This window comes from Schistocerca serialis, chromosome 7 (assembly GCF_023864345.2).
Source record: "Schistocerca serialis cubense isolate TAMUIC-IGC-003099 chromosome 7, iqSchSeri2.2, whole genome shotgun sequence".
Taxonomy (NCBI): domain Eukaryota; kingdom Metazoa; phylum Arthropoda; class Insecta; order Orthoptera; family Acrididae; genus Schistocerca; species Schistocerca serialis.
Genome location: NC_064644.1, coordinates 122,827,214 through 122,847,261, shown reverse-complemented (window position 1 = coordinate 122,847,261; position 20,048 = coordinate 122,827,214). Strand labels below are relative to the sequence as shown.

Sequence of the window (20,048 nt, the reverse complement as noted above, 5' to 3'; positions counted from 1 at the left end):
ATCTGACATCTCATTTATGGATGTCAGCCCATCCTTGTCGGTGACAACTGCTGACCACGTGACCTGACCTCCTCCTCGACTCTTTCACGCCTACCTTGGACTCGCGCCACACGAACATCTAGTGAACTGCAACGGCTAGTATCGTCATGTACCGGAATTGCAACATCTTGTGTCCTCTTATTCTGCGTTCTGTCTTGTTCTCCAAGAAATGCATTTCCGTGACTACCACTCTCCCACTTTATGTGGTTATCGGGTGTTCTGTCGCAACCAGGCTGGCCCTGCAATAGCATCTGGTGGGCTCTGCACTTTGGTTCTCTGTGATGTCCTTAGTGACTGGATCCCCCTACGAACCACCTTGGAAGTGATAGTGGTTAGAGTGCAAACGACTCCGGCAATAACCATTTGCAATGTCTACCTCCTTCCAGGTAGGCCACTTGCTTATGTTGCACTATCTACCTTACTTCAGCAACTCCCACCCCGTTTCTCCTTTTTGGTGATTTCAATGCTCACAATCCACTGTGGGGGAGTGTTACATCGATGGCTCAGGTTATCCTAATTGACCAACTTATCACGCACTTCAATTTGTGTCTCCAACGATGGTTCCCCAACTCACTTCAGTCCTGCTCATGGCACCTTCTCTGCTATTGATCTCGAGATCTCATCCCCTGCCTTCGTGGCTTCCCTACTTTGGGCACCCCATGATGACCTTTGTGGCAGTGACCACTTCCTAGTGACACTATCTTTCCGCTGCTGCTGCCAGGCAGACAGGCCCTCACGTTGGGCATTCCACAGGGCCAGTTGGCCTTTATACATGTCTGCTGTCCGCTTTGACACCTCCCTCTCGAATTCCATTACTGTAGTCATGCAAGGCATTTCTGCCGCTCTTCCTCATACTGCTGGCACTGCTGTTCCCCTATCCGCAGGTCACCCTTGTCATTGGCCGGTACTGTGGTGGACCAAGGATGTCGCAGTCGCTGCAAAGAACTGCTGATGGGCGCTGCAGCGATTTAAGCGACATCCCTCCCAGATTCATGCTAAGGCTCATCACATTATTAAGTGGAATAAAAAGGAATGCTGGGAGCACTATGTTTCCTCCCTGGGGACGTATGCCTCTTTATCGCAGTTTTGGTCAAAGGTCTATAACGTTCTGGGCCGCCAGCAACAGTCAACTGTCCAGGTTCTGAATATCTAAGGAGCTCTGTGCACTGATCCATTGGTCCTCGCAGAACACCGTGAGACACACTTTGTGATGGCATCGTCGTCTGCTTCCTATCTTCTTGTCTTTTTGCAGCAAAAACGCCGAGTTGAACAGACACCCCTCTATTTCATCCTGCACCACGTTGAGCCCTACAATCCTCTTTCCACTTAATGGGAATTGGTGCAGGCTCTTAACTCTTCACGAGACACACACACAGAGGGCCAGACCCCAATCAGTCAGATGATTTAGCGCTTGGACGTTCCCCAGAGGCAACAGCTCCTCAGGGCCTACAATCACATCTGGATCACAGGTGCTTTTCCATCACAGTGGCAAGACAGTATAGTTATCCCTGTCCTTAAGCCTTGGAAAATCACATCGTCTCCCGACAGCTACCGCCCCATTAGCCTTACGAATGTGCTTTGTAAACTGCTTGGAAGGATGGTCAAATCCAGATTATGTTGGGTACTCGAATCTCGGGGCCTTTCGTCACCGTATCAGTGTGGCTTCTGGGCAGGGTGATATCCAACTGACCATTTACTCAGATTGGAATCAGCCATCTGACAGGCTTTTACTCACCGCCGGCACCTTGTCGCAGTGTTCTTTGACCTACATAAGGCGTATGACATGGCTTGGTGCCATCACGTTTTAGTTACCCTCAGTGACTGGGGATTCCGTGGTCCCCTTCAGATTTTTATACGCGAGTTTTTATCTTACTGGCTCTTCTGGGTTCGAGTTGGCACTTCTCAGCACCCCTCAGATTAAAGAGAATGGTATCCCACAGGGTTCTGTGCTAAGTGTCACACTCTTCCTCATCGCCTTAAATGGGCATCTGACATCTGTTGGGCATCTGGCTACACCGGCGTTGTATGTTTACGATTTTTGCATCTGGTGCAGCTCCCACTCGATGGCATCTGCTGAGCGCTAGCTCCAAGGCACCATCTGACGGGGCCTCTACATGGGCCACTGCTCATGGCTTCCAGTTTTCCTCCTCCATTACACGGTTATGCATGTTTGTCGTCGACCCACAGTACACTCTGATCCGTTTTGTCCAGGCTCGATTATGGTAGTCAGGTTTGTGACTCAGCAGCTCCTTCCACTTTGAAACTTCTTGACCCTGTCCATCATTGTGGGGTGCGCCTGGCTATTGGTGCCTTTCGCACTAGTCCTGTTGATAGTCTCCTCACAGAAGCAGGGATTGCCCCTCTACACATCCAATGGAGCTGACTCCTTGTTCCTTACGCAGTCGCCATTCGCCAATTCCCTGACCGTCTTGTATGCTCTTCACCAATGAGGGATGTATCCCTCCTAACACCCGCCCACATGTGGGATTGTCGGTTGGCATGCATCTCACTACCCTCTGCCGGAATCCCCTCCCCCCCTCCAGCACCCCCGCCCCCTTCCCACCTGGATGATGCCTAGACCACGGATTAGGACTGTTCTCTTCCAGGGTCCTAAGGTCTCTGGTTTGCTCCTATGGTTTACCAGCGCCTTGTATCTGCCATCCTTGCAGAGTTCCAGGGTGCCACCGTCCTTTACACTGATGGTTCTAAGACTACTGTTAAGGTGGGATACGCTTTCACATCTCCTAGCAGCTTTGAGCACCATTTGTTGCCAGGATCATGTAGTGTATTTCCAGCAGAGCTTCTAGCCATTTAAAGGGCCCTCCATTTTGTTTCTCAGGCCTCTCTCCATAGTGTTTTAATTTGTTCAGAGTCCATGAGCAGCCTTCAAGCTATTGATCGATGCTACTCTCGTCACCCCTTGGTCCCTGCCATCCATGACCTTTTCTCTGCCCTTGAGCATGTCGCCTTTTCAGTAGTCTTTCTCTGGGTCCCGAGTCGTGGGAGTCCCAGGGAATGATTGGCTGACCGTTTGGCAAGAGAAGCGGATACTTACCCCCCTTTTCCTGTCAAGATTCTAGCTGCGGATATATGTCAGATCTCTCTTTGCCCAACAGTGGAATGCCATCTGGAGCGCTACTGCTCATAGTAATAAACTCCACACAATCAAGGAGTCTACTGCAGTTTGGGGCACTTCTTTCTGTCCCTCTCAGAAGGAGTCCACTGTTTTATGTGGTTTACACATTGGCTCACCCATTGTTTCCTCCTATGTAACGACCCACCCTCACAATGTGGTTGTGGCACCAGACTGACAATATCTCACATATTGGTGGCATGTCCCCTTCTTTTGACCATTTGTGCTAAGTCTAGTCTACCTGCTTCCTCAAATTTAATTTTTGTGGATGATCCACAGATGGTAGACCTGGTCCTCGGTTTCCTCCATGAAAGTGGTTTTTATTTCCAGATATAAGGTTCTCCTATTGTCTTGCAGCAGGGGTGGGTTGGTTGTGATTGGGACTCATTTTGCAGTCTTCACAGTCTGTGACTCCATGACCCCCCCCCCCCCTTTTCCAGTTTTTAGATTTGGTCTCACCTTTTATGCTTATACTAAGTGTGTTTAATGTTCATTTTTTTATAATTTGACTCCTCTGATTGAATACATTCACTTTTAGCAGACTCTCTTTCTTATGTAACTCCTTTGGAATTGTGGGACTGATGACCTCACCGTTTGGTCCCATACACTCTCAATTAGTCAATCAATCAGTTCCTGGCATGCACCCAAACAGATAGGTCTTTCTCTCTACTAAGCCACTGTTCGTTTTGGAGAATATTGAAAATATATTTGGTGAACTCTCTTCCCATAACAAATTATGACGTGGTTCCATCTTAGATAAGACAGAAACCCCAGTCATCGGAATTATTCTCGTCTCAACAACTTGGAGTTCCTGTTACCAAAACACTGTATGAGAACCTAAGCTTGGTAGAGAGATTAATTTTTCATTGGAACCTAACACTACAAATGGATGAAAAACTATATAAACGCTTGAGGAGGTGGGAGACCCACTTTGTGCACCATAAACATTGAAGTCTGCCAGTCAAACGTTTGACACTGGTGTGTTCATCGTCACTTTTGAGAGGGATTTGCTTCCAGGGAAGAGCAAGATCGTAGTCAGATACTGTGATATGAAACTTATTTCTCACCACCTATGCATCACAAGTTCAGCACTTTGTGGATATGTTTCTCCGATGTACTCACAACCCTATTTGTGGAGACTGTGGCTGGACGGTTCACAAAAATGTATCGTGTCTGTGCTGTGTCATTGTGGGAATGGCCATACTCCCCAATCCTCGAAGTTCTGATATCAACTTTTGACACTACTGTGTCTCAATCATTAGTAGTACTTGACGTATTTACTCCCTTGATGTCGACCTCTGGTAGTTGCACAAATTGACATGTGGGCGATATGTCCTACCCTCTTGTGGTTCCTTGATCTTCATTGGCCACTCCCTCGCCAGAGCTATGTCCACAATGCGGGTAACACGAGGTCCACCATACGTATACAGTAGTATGGTTTGTTGTGTAAGTTATTTCTGATGTACATTAAATACACTTCAAAAGAAAACTAAATTACTCATGTATATCAAGCAAGGAGGTGCTGGAACTGCCTCCCTTCTTTGTTCAAGCATTTCTGACACCTGCTTAGAAAACTACTCATTACATTCTGCAGTTTCTTGGCATTTCTTGACATGATAGTTTTGAAGTTCATCTAAAGCATGTGGATTTGCTTTGTACACATTCACTTTTATTCCCCCCCACCCCAAGACAAAAATTGTATGGGATTAAATCAGGAGAACAAGGGGGTTGTATGTTGTTAGTGATTATTCTAATATTGAAACATCTAATGAATTTCTGTAATGAGATGTTTGCTTGTATGTGCTACCACAACGTCCTGCTGAAAGTTCATGAAAGCATATTTTCTCTCAATCAATGGATCATAAAAAGGCAGCAAAATGTTTCCCATGTACCCCTCACTGTTAACTGTTTTCTGGAAAGAAATGGTCTATTATCCTCTCACAACTATTTTTTGATCATGCAAGAGTTCGTCATGTATTAGCTTTCTAGAACTCCAGTAATGGTTATTTTGTGAAGTAACGTACATACTTAGCTTGAATCATGAATAGTCTGAGTAGAAAGTTAGGCTAGGACAGTTCCTCTGTCGTGCGCCATATTCAAAATCCATCCACAAAACTGCATCCCCTTTTTTTTTTTTTTTTTTTCAGGATCATCCCGGTAACAGTTTAGCTACAGGAATACGAGGTATTTGAGTTTGTAATGAGCTTCCCAACATTGTTGCTATTTCATTTTGATAATACAACCTGTAATCCTAATATGAAAAATTTTTCTCATACTTTTTGTGCCAGTGATTGATCCAAGTCTTAAGATAAACGTAATGTTTTGCCATGTACATTAATTACATATGGCAGGTGTTGCAATCATTGGACTGTCAGTTTTTCCCCCCCTTGACTATATATTGTCGCAAATACTTCGTGACACTATGATGCTACATTGAACTTACAAATAGTGCATTGAGGTCTATCCCTTGGAGGTTTAAATCTGTTCCTGCGTTATCCTTATCTTACATATCACACCTTTCATCTACTGTCCCTAGTAAATTCTCACACCAATTTCTGCTGACAGTGAAAGTGATGGACAGATTTTCTTTGTCATAAATATCGTCAGCTGTGATAAGTGTAGGTCTATTATGCAATATCAGCATAACAATCTGATAGAAACAGAACATTTAGATACACATTTTACAAGTAAATATTGTCCGCAAATATAGCACCTGTTGGAACTTTAACGGTACAGGTTAAATACTCCTTGGAATATGAAGTTTTACTCATTACACTTGTTTGCTGGTGGATGACACTAATGTGAAGGAAAAGTGGAAAGTAATGGACAGTAATTTTATTACCAAAAAGTTTAATATGTACAAAAAACACAAATTAACTTAAATCTTTTACCTACTTTCCTACATAGTCACCAACATTCTCTACACATTTCTCACAGTGTGGTACCAATTACAATATGCCCTGTTCATAGAAGTCCGTTTGGTTGGTGTGTAGCCATCTGCAGACTGGTGATTCCACTTCTGCACCTGTCACAAAGTGTTTGAGGTATTTCGTTATGGGACCAAACAGATGAAAGTCCAGCGACGCACGGTCCGGAAGCTATGGTGGAGATCTGGAGCCCCACCCACCCAGAGTTGGCAATTTTCCTCATGAACAATAGCAGCAACATGGGGGGTGAGCATTGTCATGATGTAGTTTGACACCATCAGCATTAATGTTGTTGTGTTTGTCACGAAGGGCACTACACAACTTAGCCAGAGTTTTAATGTAGGTTGCAGCAGTCCAAGTGGTTCTGTGTTCTGCAGAGTCAACCAGTACCACACTGTGTATATTCCAGAATACTGTCGCAAGCACTTTCCCAGCAGATAGTCCTTGAATTTTTTTTTTTTTACTGGGCAACCAATGTGTTTCCACTCTATAGAGGCCTACTTAGTAATGGGCTTACAGTGGTGTGCCCATGACTCATCGCCAGTGACAATTCCTTTCAGAAAGCCACACCCTTCTTTGGAGTAACACGTTAAATGATCCAAGCTTGTCATCATTCATTGGCCCTTGTGGTTGTCAGGTTCTTAGGCACCCAGCGAGCACTAACATTACAAAATTTCAATGTTGTGAACAGTATTGTTCACTAAACTGTAGAAAATGTTGAACTGCTGTGATAAGGTTCACAGTTGCACATGCTAGTCATTGAAAATTGCTGCCCTAGTGGCTCTGACATTCTGTGGGGTTGCAGCTGTTACTTGCTGCCTGGAGTGTGAGGAATCACTAAGGTTCACACTACCCTGTTGGAAGAATGCACACCACCTGGAGACATTTGCTACAGTCCATTCAGTCATCCTCATACACATTACGCATGCTCCCATGAATTTCACTCTGTTTATGCCCTTTTGCCCACAAATATCGAACTGCACTTCGCTGCACATGACAGGTTGACAGCAATAACATGTGCACCATTTCTGTTCTGTAGTTCACTTTCCTTGTTAGGGATGCACATGAAAACAAAATACGTGCTGTAGTGCAAACTTCATTCTGTATCATTGTGAAATTACAGCATTCCAGCAGCGACACTAGGGGAGAAAAAATTATTGTGCATGATTTTCCAATCCTCTCCCATATAAATAATAATAATAAGATGTTATCACCTACATAAAGTATCCTGTGGTGAGTGTTGCACTTGTAAATATGACAGACAGAAGTTCCTCTGCAAACAATATACATGGAATAATTGATTTTTGGGGGAGGGATAGCAGCAGCACATGTACTTCAAAACTAGTTGCTTTAGTCCTCAAAAATTCTCATAGCACCTTGTAATGTAGGCAGCTGTTCCTGCTTGTATGGAAATACGCAAAACTATAGTACACATCACTTGTTAATGCTATAGATATGAATTAGTATAACATGTCATGGTGTCTGCAGTTGTACCGCATAAATTGTTCATGCATGCTGAATTTAAAGAGAGATCTAGAAATTTTTCCAAAAAGATGATTCTGTGTAGTGGTTTCAAATGGTGTTTGTAACAAATATTTGCATGTGGATATATAAACTATGTCAAAATATGTAACTGGAAGTAGGACTCTCATGTAATTTAAAACACTCCACTAAATTTGTTTTCAGGCTGTTCCAGTGGTGGTGGGTGTTGGTGTTGTTATTGTGACTGCAATATTGGCAAAAGTATATTTTAGTCGGAAGAAGTCAAAAGAGCCTTTGATTACTTTAAAAGATCCCACTGTAAAATATGCTTTACCTCTGATCGAGAAGAAAGTTATTAGCCATGATACTAGGAAGTTCCGGTTTGGTCTTCCATCAGAAGAACATATTCTGGGTATGGTATAAAGTATATGCACTGGTATTAAGATAATACTTTTACAATTATTCATCTTTGAAAGTTCATTTAACATGCCATTATGAACAGATCACTCCACTAAAGAGTGTTACTCTTCTGTAGGTCTCCCTATTGGCCAACACATACATCTTTCTGCAAAAATTGATGATCAGATTGTTATTCGGTCATACACACCAGTTTCAAGTGATGAAGATAAGGGTTATATGGATCTTGTCATTAAGGTAAGCACCCATAAGTTGTAATTTTTAAGTATACAGTTGTAACACATGGTGTGTGGACTTTGGAACCATTGAAACTTGTTGTTCAACCATGAAATAAGGTTTACTGATGTAGCTGGTCTTATGACAGCACACATCTGCACTCAGTTTAAGGATGGCAGTTATCTCAGAAACAAATGGTCTTCGGTTATAATGGCCTCTTATCTCCATTTTAACCTTACCGTTAAAACAGATAAGAATAACCGGTTCATTAAATAAACAATTTTTGTTTTTTTATTGCTAGTATTTCGAGCAGTAAACATAGTCATTGAACAAAGATCTAAAAATTCTTAAACTCCCTCAGTCTTTTGCATCACATGTAAAAAACATAGAATCTAAATATCAAATAAAATAGATAACCAAGATAAAACTTAATCCATCCACAATTTGGTGCTTTGCTCGAAAGGCCCTGTGGTGTTGAATAAAAAAAAATCACCAATAATCTCATACTGATTCTAATTTTTTAAATCTCTGCTCAAAACCATATTGTAATCAAGGACCACATCACCATTTTGGCATTACAAATAGTCTGTGCTAAAGGGTGAAAACTGAGGTTGGAGGTCACTATTCCTTATGTTAAGTTGCCCATTTCCAAGGGTTACAAGCAGATAACGGCATATTATGTAGACACTCTCAGCCGATCAGCTACTCCTTGTTTTTACCTTATTTTTATTGTCAAGCATGAATCAGTTAACTTTTTTAATATATTAATGTTGTGGGACTTTTAAAACAATTGATTTTTACAGACAAAACCAGAAATGCTTATTTGAAATAGTCAAATGAACAATTTAAATAGTGGGCAAAATATAACACTTACTAGGAACAATTTCATGGTAGTAGTTAAAATTTTGATAATGACTTAATCCATTGGCAAAGATTTTACTGTCCAGTCTGTTCGTAAATATTCATTATGTATTGTGTTGTATATTAAATTGGTTCTGTCACCAGAAACAGTATCCTTCAAAGATACTCATATTCAAAACCCACAGAACTTGCTACCAAACTGGTTTTAAAAAGTTTTATTTAAACACACAATATTTTGGCACCCTTGCTAAGGCAAATTGATACCTTGCTTTTGTACCTGGTTATCAGTAAAAAAATAAAAATACCTGTTGTAACTGAGACCAAACAAACACAGAAATACCTGTTACTAAAAGTACCGATTTAGGTTTTACAAGTCGGTTTTTCCCATCCCTAGTTCAATTGTCCTCTGTTAGATTCAGCTATCGAGCTACGGCAGTACTTCTAAAATCTTTCAGTATTAAAATGTACCTTGACTTCCGAGGAAAGGAACATTTTTGAGATGGGAAAGGGGTCAGTGTTGGTCAGTGACAGGATTGAGAGCGGAAGTCAACCAAGGACACCTCCCCTCCCCCCCCTCCCCCTTCCCTGTGGCCTGACCATAAAAATTTCTTTCTGGTTGCCTCTCCTCCTTTCACAATGACCTTCAAATTGTCAGCAACTATTTCCATTCCCTGTTTCCTTTTTCCTGTCACCCCAATCTAGCTGTAGTGTCGGCACGATGTAATTGGTCAGGACAGTTCATCCGCATGTGTGCGTGTGTGTGTGTGTGTGTGTGTGTGTGTAGATTTGGCTACATTCTTCGTCTTGATGATGTTCCTGTCGTCTCCGTTCCTCAGATATACAGTGGTTTTTTATTTTTATTTTTTTTATGTTTACTCCCTCCTGTGTTTTAGCGAGGACTTCCCATTACCTCATTCTTAAGTTTTTAAATTGTTAATTGACATTGTTTTAGGTTTACTTCAGGAATGTTCATCCAAAATTTCCTGAAGGTGGCAAGATGAGTCAATATCTTGAGGACATGAAGATAGGTGATACAATTGATGTGCGTGGACCGTCTGGTCGCTTAGTGTATCTTGGCAATGGCCGCTTTTCCATAAAAGTGCTTAGGAAGGATCCAGCATCAACTGTGGTAGTCAAAAAGGTTGCAATGATTGCAGGTATGGGTAACAGATGTAAATTACTCGTTTTCCATAAACTGAGACACCAATTATACTGAAATATATTGTTCACTATTATTGTTGTTATTATAGTTGCACATTATAGAGCCAAGATTTGCATTCTGTGTAAGTATGCAAGGTTTCTTATTAAACTGTTGTTAGAATTTTAATTATATACAGTAATTTTGTACACAATCATGTGTGTGATTTAGCAAGCTAAACTAGTGTAGTGTTTATAATATAATCATTTTCATAGTAATATAATTGTAAGTAGTAAATTACTACTTGGACCCATCAAGGAAAAAAGTGGGGGGGAGGGGGGGGGTGAGTTGGGGCTCGTTTGACACATTTTTACTAAAAATAAATAAAATTTGCAGACAACCTCTTTACCATGTGTTGTATCTCTGTGAGAGCAAGCTTGCCCAGGCAATTGGGACTACTTGGGTGGACTTTTGTACCTGCAGTTTGTGTATAACAGCCGTGGTGGTGGTGGTGGTGGTGGTGGTGGTGGTGGTGGTCAATACAGAAAGGATGTAACAGAATAGTTCCCCTAATAATACTCATGGAAAATCAAGATTGATTAACCTGGCACAAGAGTATTGGGATGTACACTATATGATCAAAAGTATCGGGACATCTGGCTGACAATGACTTCAGTTTGTGCCGCCAACTATCGGTAATGTTAGAATTCAATATGGTGTTGGCCCACCCTTAGGCTTGATGACAGATTCCACTCTCGCTGGCATATTCAGTCAGGTGCTGGAAGGTTTCTTTGGGAATGGCAGCCCATTCTTTACATAGTGCTGTACTGAGGAGTGATATCAATGTCAGTAGGTGAGGCTTGGCACGAAGTCTATGTTCCAAAACATCCCAAAGGTGTTCTGTAAGATGCAGGTTGGGACTCTGTGCAGGCCAGTCCACTACAGGGATGTTATTGTCGTGTAACCAGTCTGCCACAGGCCATGCATTATGAACAGATGCTTGATCGTGCTGAAACATGCAATCGCCATCCTCAAATTGCTCTTCAATAGTGGGAAGCAAGAAGATGCTTAAAACATCAATGTAGGCCTGTGCTGTGATAGAGCCATGCAAAACAACAAGGGGTGCAAGCCCCCTCCATGAAAAACAAGACCACACCATAACACCACCGCCTCCGAATTTTACTGTTGACAGTATACACACTGGCCGATGACATTCACCAGGCATTCGCCATACTCTCACCTTGCCTTGAGATCGCCACATTGTGTACCATGATTCATCATTCCACACAATGTTGTTCCTCTGTTCAATCGTCCAATGTTTATGCTCCTTACACCAAGCGAGGCCTCGTTTGGCATTCACCAGCGTGATGTGTGGCTTATGATCAGCCGCTTGACCATGAAATCAGTTTTCTCACTTCCTGCCTAATTGTCATAGTACTTGCAGTGGATCCTGATGCAGCTTGGAATTCCTGTGTGATGGTCTGGATAATTGTGTGCCTATTACACATTACGACGCATGTCAACTGTCGGTGGTATATATCAGTCAACAGACGAAGTCAACCTGTAGGCTTTTGTGCTGTACGTGTCCCTTCACTTTTCCACTTCACTATCACAATGGAAACAGTGGACCTAGGGATGTTGAGTGTGGAAATCTCGTGTACAGATGTCCAATCACCTGACTACGTTCGAAGTCCACGAGTTCCACGGAGTGCTCCATTTCATGATGTCTAATCACTACTGAGGTCGCTGATATGAAATATCTGGCAGTAGGTGGCAGCATAATGCACCTAATATGAGAAACATGTTTTTGTGGGTGTCCTGATACTTCTGACCATATAGTATATTTACTTTTATGTAAACAGGAGACCTTTGAAGAAGTTTCACCCAGCATCTGGAAAACCTTGGACACCACAGATTGTAACAAAAGAATGGAGGATCTTCTGAGTGAATCCATTGATAAGAAACTTCAGGGAGATGTGATGGCCAGTATAATCAAATCGATGCAACCACTGCTAAAACAAACTGGAATGAACTTGGAGATGTCCAGAAAACTTATTCCATAAATTCCACAGGCGCCAAGGATATATGGTGTGGTGAGATCCTAAAGGCTTTTACTTTATCACCCATTGTGAATGGAATTAATTCACCAACAAACAGCATAGCAAAAGAACTGCCTCCAGAGCTTTGATATGTGATGAGCCACATAGATTTGTATGTTAAGACTCCACCCAATTTCTTGTACTTTTAAAAGCTAAGTGTATCTTGGCTATAGATCTGATGGTCAGCTTCGATGTGAAGTCTTTATTCATGAATGACCAGTGTCTTAACACAATGAACATGTTAGAGGAGTGCATGGCACCCGATGTCTGAAGCTAGTGTGCCACTGTTTAATGACCACTTATTTCAGGGGAAAGGGAAATTATATGAACAGATAGATGGTGTGGCTGTGGGTTTCTCTCTCACCTGTCACAGCCGACATCTTCATGGATGTATTGGAAGAAACAGCACTCCAGTCTGTACTATTACACCCAGAATTTTGGCTCAGATATGTTGATGACTCCTTCGTTATCTGTAACATGGAGAAGAGGAGCTACAGAATTTCCAACAACAACTCAATCGGAAGCACAGTAGGATTCAATTTACTATGGAGATAGAAAAGAATGGCGTGCTGCCTTTCTTCAGTGGGGAAGTTTACTGAAAGCCTAATGATATACTTGGCCCTAGAGTATACACAAGGCCCCCGCCACCATATGCCATCTCCCACCCTCGCCCACTGCAGAAGAAATCCCCCCTGCACACTTTAACCAAAAGAGTGCGCAGGATCAGTGATGCAGAACTTCTGAAGACTGAACTACAAAATCTCAGGTCTATATTTGGAGCCAGTGGTTATGTGATGAAGATAATAGATGAAACTAAGATGGCAAAGGATGAAGGCAATAGGGAAGTGCAGGAGGAAGCACAAAACATTACCTTAGGGGTCACTGAATGTGTGGGCAAGACTGTATGCCAAGCAGGTATCAAGCCGACTTTTTGAAATAGAGACAGAATAAAAGATGTTCTTGGTTCAGTGAAAGATGCAGTTGACAAGCTATGTGCTGTTGGAGTTTACAAAATTGGCTGCTAGTGTTGACTAGTGGATGTAGGTGAGACAGGGTGGCCGTCGCTCACAGGTATTTAGACATCAAAGACATATCAAACTAAAAATAAAAAACTAAAAAGTCGGTGGTGGCAGAATCTAGGACAAATGTAGCAAAAATGCAAAACTTCAAGAAGCCCACATATTGCAAAACAACCTCTTACCTTCATGGGGAAGATAGAGAAGTGATAGAAATAGCCAAGCGACTCACCACCATGAAGAGAGGGGACGGGTATTGACTTCTTGTGTCTGTGCTGTCAGCAGCAACAGCTCTATGGAACTGCAGCTCATATGAACCAACGCACACAGCAACGTGGGAGACCACAGCAGCTGCAGGTACACAGAGTGCTGACGACAGGCCTCGGCCAGCACTAGCCAACAAGTAAGCAACATTACGTTATAACTGGCACCTGTTTCCCATTCACCTATTCCCACCAGTGGCAAGCAATAAAGCAAACACCAATCAAGAACATCTATTTCCATCAATGAAAATGAATAATGAAAACACCAGCAAAGGACACCTAACACCCCTCGAGGGAGGGAGGGAGGGGGGGGGAGGAGGAGGAGGAGGAGGAGGAGGAGGAGGAGGAGGAGGAGGAGGAGGAGGAGGACGACACCCCGAGCAATATCTCAAATAGTTCCTGCAGTTTGTGAAGCTTTGGTTAAAGGATTTCAGGATTATGTACAGGTAACTCTGAACATGTATTTGATGATGTACATTATTATTTTCAGATTCAAACTAATTTACTTTATCATTTTAAGTGAAGATAATTGTTTCAGCTTGGTGTCTGAAAGACTTCCACTAAATGTAATGGGGGGGAATCTGAACCTGAAGTTGACAATCCCCCTGCCACTTCTACATTTACTCTTGTGCCTCCTAAGAACACTCCCCTCCACCTCATATAGCGTATTATGAATGTTTTTGTGCCAGATGCCCCTTTGTCGGATGGAAACTCCTGCAGTTTGCTGTCTACAAGTTGTCCAAACTAACTTGATAGGGTTTTTTGTTGTTCTTGTTATTTTTCTTGTCGTTGCTGCAACATTTGTCATCTTGTTTAAGGGGGGGGGGTCACTTCTTCAACCCCCTCTTGGCTCGTTTTTGTGGAGGTGGGATACTTCCCCCTTCATCTTTGTTTGTAGCTTCATCTTGTACATTTTGAACAGTTCATGGTATCTCTTGCAAACATGAAGTCAATTTTATTTGGTTCCGATGCAAATGACTGAAGATGAGTGACATGCAAAAGAAAGCATGTTTAGCCAGGTGCTCCACTTCACCCATTGTGGGAAGCATGTTGTCTTACAGTACCCAGTTGTTATTGGGAGCTAATGTTACAATTACAAAGTGTCATTAACATTGTGTTGATTGCTGTTGTTGACACCAGTTAAATCATTTTTATATGCCGATGTTGACTGCCAAGAAAGAATTTCAGATGGGGGTGTTTTTAAGAATGATGCTATAAGTGAACTAATGAGAATAAATAAAACTGAACTTGCCAGCTCTGGAGGGACAAAGCCACTACCATGTATATTCATATATTCATGGCAGGTGATATTTTTCCACTACAAGAAAACATTGTGAAACCATATCTAGGAAGGCACAATGAAGGATCAAAATAAAGAATTTTTGAATACCGACTGTCAAAGGTAAGGGTGGTTGTGGAAAATACATGTGGAATAATGGCATCAGTGTTTGTTCCAAAAAAAAGTTTCGTTGCAATCGGAGAAGGTACAAAGAGTTAAAATGAAAACAGTATGTCGCTACAATTTTTTAAGGAAAAATGCCAAGTCAAGGAGCTATTAAAACCCCCAAGGAAGTTTGGAATCTTAATGCCTGTAGATAGATGAAGTGATCCCAGGAACTGCAGAATCTATTTTTGCACCCTCAAACGTACATCGTGGAAAAACTTCAGTCACATATAAAGAAATCTGTGATGAATTTGCAAATTACTGTGTAAGCCCACATGGAGTTATACCATTACAAAATAATTGTCACTAAAAATTGTTATGCAGTATTGAATAAAAATAAACATGAGCAAAAAACCTTGTTTACCTCTTCAGTTGTCACTTGTTTCGTTTGGTTCCTAATATCATGCAGGAACTGTAGACATCGAAAAGGAAACTGCTTTGACTCATAAGCAAAGTCTGCACCACTCTCAGATCTCTTACTTTTGTCAAGTTTGCTGTCCTTATGTCTGTACTGAGAAATGATAGATTTGATCTTCTTGTCAACATCACTGCTGCTGGTGTAAAGCACCACAGCATATTTTTTTTTTTCAATGAGTCTTGTTTAAATTTAATATTTTTTGTAATTTTGGCTTCTGACATTCCAGAGGTACTCCTATGCCTCATATAGTGAGGCAAGTTCATGAACTTTGCACCTCATCCACACCTTAATCCAACACACAGAAAGACAACACGCACATAAGAATTGAGGTAGAATCCAAACATTGGTGTTGTGTTATGATATTTAATGGTAACAGCCCATGAACAATGCACCTTTGACTTGCTGACACAGCCATGGAACACTGACACAGCCATGGAACACTGTTTTTGTGTTGCCCACATCAGTAGTCCAGTACTACGGACAATGTAGTTAACTCAGTGTAAACGTGGCTTTAGACAGCTGTCTGATATCAGGAACTGACCATTGCAAGGACAGTGAACAGTTTGGCTTGTTGATCTTGCTTGAGACTGCAACTGCTTTCTGTGTCACTAAAGCTTCTGATGATATCACCAGCACTGGAAGATGAAAATGTTAGGCCGTGTCGTATGTGAGTGACAGAAGCGAGCGACTTCTGGATACGCGACACTCCAGTGACAAGCAGCAGCATTGGGCGAAAAGCTTGGGTGTCCTGCGTGCGAGTGACCTTGTTGCACAACAAGATGGCTGCTTAGAGCCAAGCAGCTGTTTCTGTAAAGCGAAAAGGAATGCTATGCATGTAATTTACAAAGGGAGGAATCTCCATGGAGAATTTCATAAATAAACTACGAAGACCACCAGACAAATTCTTAAATTACACGTGAATGAGCAGAGGAGCATTTGATTCAATTACAAATGTTTTTTACATGACCAAGAACTTCTAAGAGTCAATAAATACGGAGGAATGATTACCTCGTGACTAACTACGCTAAATACAAACATAAGTACACAAATTGACATCTATGAAGTAAAGCTAGCTGTGGTATAGGGGTAGTGTATTCAGTTCGTGATTACGTGTTTGGTAAAGGTCCAGGGCTAGATTCCGGACAATTTTACTGACTCAGTTAAAATTCTGTATACTAAGTGTTATGTATACTGTTTACACTGCACCACTAAGTATGGTTTTAAGGTCTTGCGAAAGAAGTTGATCTTCACACCTATCCCAGTATATTACACACATTTAATTCCTAATAAATTACAATGAATCTGAGCCATAGTAAAGTTAGCTTTGAAAAGTGTGCCACAGTGTGTATCGTGAAGCAGTCGCCCTCCGTTTCCTGGCGGTGGCTCCTTTGTCGCAATTGAAGGCTTCGGTGTCTCCCTCTAGCGGGAAAGGAGAAAAGTGAGCTGTTCGCGTGGGTTTAAGAAGTGGCTGTATGAGCTCTCGTAGTGAGTTGACAGTCGGGGCATCAAGAAGCGACTTCTCTGCTGGTGCTAGAGGGACAGCACGCAGACCGCGGCATCAGTGTAAGCGACGTGAATAGCGGCTCCGTGGTATGGGGCATTAACTGCTCGTCTCGAAAGGAATAGGGGCCTTATCTGCAGTTCGGCCTTATGCTGTCGACTGGCGAGGAGGTTCTGAAAATCGGCGCGCCTTCCTGCATCCGTTGAAACGGCTGGCAGTGGGTGGCTCGGCAGGGCATGGCTCGGCAGAGCATTTGGAGGCGCTGCGTTGGTTCAGTTCTGGGAGTCATAACGCACCAGAAGTTGATTATTGATTGTTAACAGATTTTATGAAGTTTAATTGAATTCAATTTACTTATTTTTGTTAATTATACCAGCCGTATTTTTTGGGGTTTCCCGCCATTCATTCTCGTCTGCCCACGTGTGGGAAGGTGGTAATATTAGAAAGGGTGGTCCGTTTGTCCCCTTTTGACGACGGAAGGGGGGGGGAGTCAGAGTAAATCTGTGGTTTGGATTGCTTCTTTCCCCTCCCAACTTACCTACGGGTTTATTTGACTGTTAGCCTCTGCCATGTCTGTGAAAGTCTAAGGCACCAATGACACTACTGTTTAAAATGCAAGGCACTAAAACCTGATCCATTCTCTTGCCTGCCATAACTAGTATTACTAGACTCACGTGTAAAAGGTACTCTAAGAAAGAAGAATAATTCCTTTTGCCTCGTGGTAAGAACTAGTTAATTGCATAACGAACTCCTGCTCATCTGGAAGCTGTAACTTACGTAAATTTGTGTTGATGTATATTTGGCTATAATCAAGCAAGGTTGTTAATGTACGCCGTAGTGGATTTTTTATATTGTTTCTAGTCAGCAGAAACTGTTGTGTGTTTTTCCAATTCAGTACCTTTTAAGGCTTTTACTCAACGTGCTTATGTGTTTTATACAGGTAGTTGGTTATTAGTTTGTGTGTTTTTTTTTTTTTTTTTTTCTCCTCTCCATGCAAAAGTTTGCCATTTCATTACGGGTAGAAATTGTTGCCTTGAAAGGAGAATGTTGTAAAAGTTTGCAAGTCCTACCTGGTGAGCGTGTGTGTTTGCCGTAAGTTAACCGGCAGAAATTTGTAAAATTTGTTTTTTTTATACATATTTTGGAAATGTTAATGTTATTAGGTCTCGAACAGATGAAATTTTTGATACTTAATAAATTAACAGCTTTTCATGAAATGAAATGTTTCAATTTTTCCTCAGCTTATTAATTATGCTTTCATTAATTACCCTTATTACTTTCAAGCAGTTAAATATTTTCATGACAAACAAGACCCCATCTGGTGACTTTGATACCCCGTTTACCTGTTTCTCTCCTTTTGTTTGGCTATGAAAATTTGGACAAAACCTCATGGTTTTGTTTTTGCTCTGCTCATGAGTTTACAAAAACGTATCGAGTGTTAATCATATGATAAAATAGTCCTTTCTGCGTGCTGTCATTTCCAAAATTTGTTGTTTCGATATCTTGAACTTTTTATGTGAGATGATGATTTTTTATGACTACTTGATTCTTGAAGCACAGAAAATGTTCGGACGCACCGCGAGTGACCTGTCTGCGGATATAACAACCAATACCTCAAGAATGAAAAGAGATACCACTCTGGTTTCAACTTTAAATACAATTTGCATATATTGGTTACATTTCTTATGCAATAATGTATGGCCGTAAATGAACTATACAGGAAGTCTACACAATTTGGTTTTACCTCTGCAAATTCTTAAATTTTGTGTAGCCATGTACTCAATTTCGTGCAGCTCAATAACTATGATGAATAAGAACATAAATTCAGACCTTTATCGTTTAAAGATATCAAGCTATAGGTTGTGGAAATATCAAATTTTTTCACCGAATAGTTTTCTGAAAATCGGATGTTAAGTAATCCATAGCTGCCGTTGCGTCCGCTCCACTGCTTTGCCGAGAAGACACTTGGCTGTTGCTCTGTCGCTCGTGCTGCAGCGATAAGATTCAAACACGTTTGAATTCAAATGTAGCCAGTTACAGTGGAAGACAGGCAGCGACACAGGTGTCGCTCACATAGGACACTTCCGTAACTACACCTGTGGTTGTGTTTTGTTGCCTGAAGCTGTTGTTCACATAGGACACAGCCTTAGACAGAGAATTATGCTCTGTACTATGGCCTTGTGACCATAAACCAAAAGTCAACAATAAAGCAAAAAGGTTGTGATATGAAGATGGGAATGATTTCCTGGGTTGGTGTGGTAGACATGCATGTTTTATGACAAGGTAGTAGCAAAAATCTTCATTAATTGGTGACGAAGTCGACATTGTTTTTTTAAATTTAGTGAAGTACAATAACTCTTGTATGCAGTATTTTAAGGAAGCCATGTCCTCTTATTTCGATTAGTACTGTTAACTCCCTTTCCACCAATGTTAGTTTTAATGACTTGATTGAAACTTGCTAATACATCCTGACATTCAGTAACTAGCAGCTACTGTGAGCTGATTAAAAAGAGTTCCTAGACCATCAGTTAGACTGCAAACTAAACTGGGAACATCATGTACTTCAGACTGTGAAGAGATTGAGCTCAGCTGTTTATGTATTAAGGGTGCTTTTTTGCATTGAAGATCAGTCACAAAGGTAGGATATTTTTATGTTTACTCCAGCATTTCACATGGAATTATATTCTGGGGAACCTCTTCTGTTGCTCAGAAAGAGGGATTAGAATCATTTGTAGAGAAAATTTAAGATCCACTAGTCTCGAACTGTTTAGCTGGCTGGGAATTCTGATTATGGCATCTACATGCATTTTTCTGTCATGTGCTTTGTCATGAAGAATCCCAATCTCTCTTAAAACAACTCAGAACTCAACATGCATGACACTACAAAAATGGGATACACACTACCAATCAAAAAGATCTATCTATGGTGCAGAGATGTGCTAAGTATGCTGGAAAAAATTTCAAATTTCTTCCCCTTAAGCTAAGAAACTTGAGGAGTAAGTAATCAATTTTCAAAACTAAATTACTCAATTTCCTCCTGCATTGAGGAATTTGTGAATGAGAGCTTTCCATAGAATGTTTCATGATTGTAAAA

The 20,048-nt window shown here is 41.5% G+C and overlaps 1 protein-coding gene across 4 annotated transcripts in view; it reads left to right on the top strand.

Annotated features, from left to right (window-relative positions):
- Positions 1–20,048, top strand: part of LOC126412149 (NADH-cytochrome b5 reductase 2) — a 39,108-nt gene that overhangs the window by 10,302 nt on the left and 8,758 nt on the right. For all 4 annotated transcript variants that reach the window (XM_050081608.1, XM_050081606.1, XM_050081607.1 and 1 more), the window contains 3 exons: positions 7,786–7,993; positions 8,117–8,235; positions 10,028–10,232. In XM_050081608.1, coding sequence (XP_049937565.1) covers positions 7,786–7,993; positions 8,117–8,235; positions 10,028–10,232 — 532 coding nt within the window. The remainder of the gene's footprint in view (positions 1–7,785; positions 7,994–8,116; positions 8,236–10,027; positions 10,233–20,048) is intronic.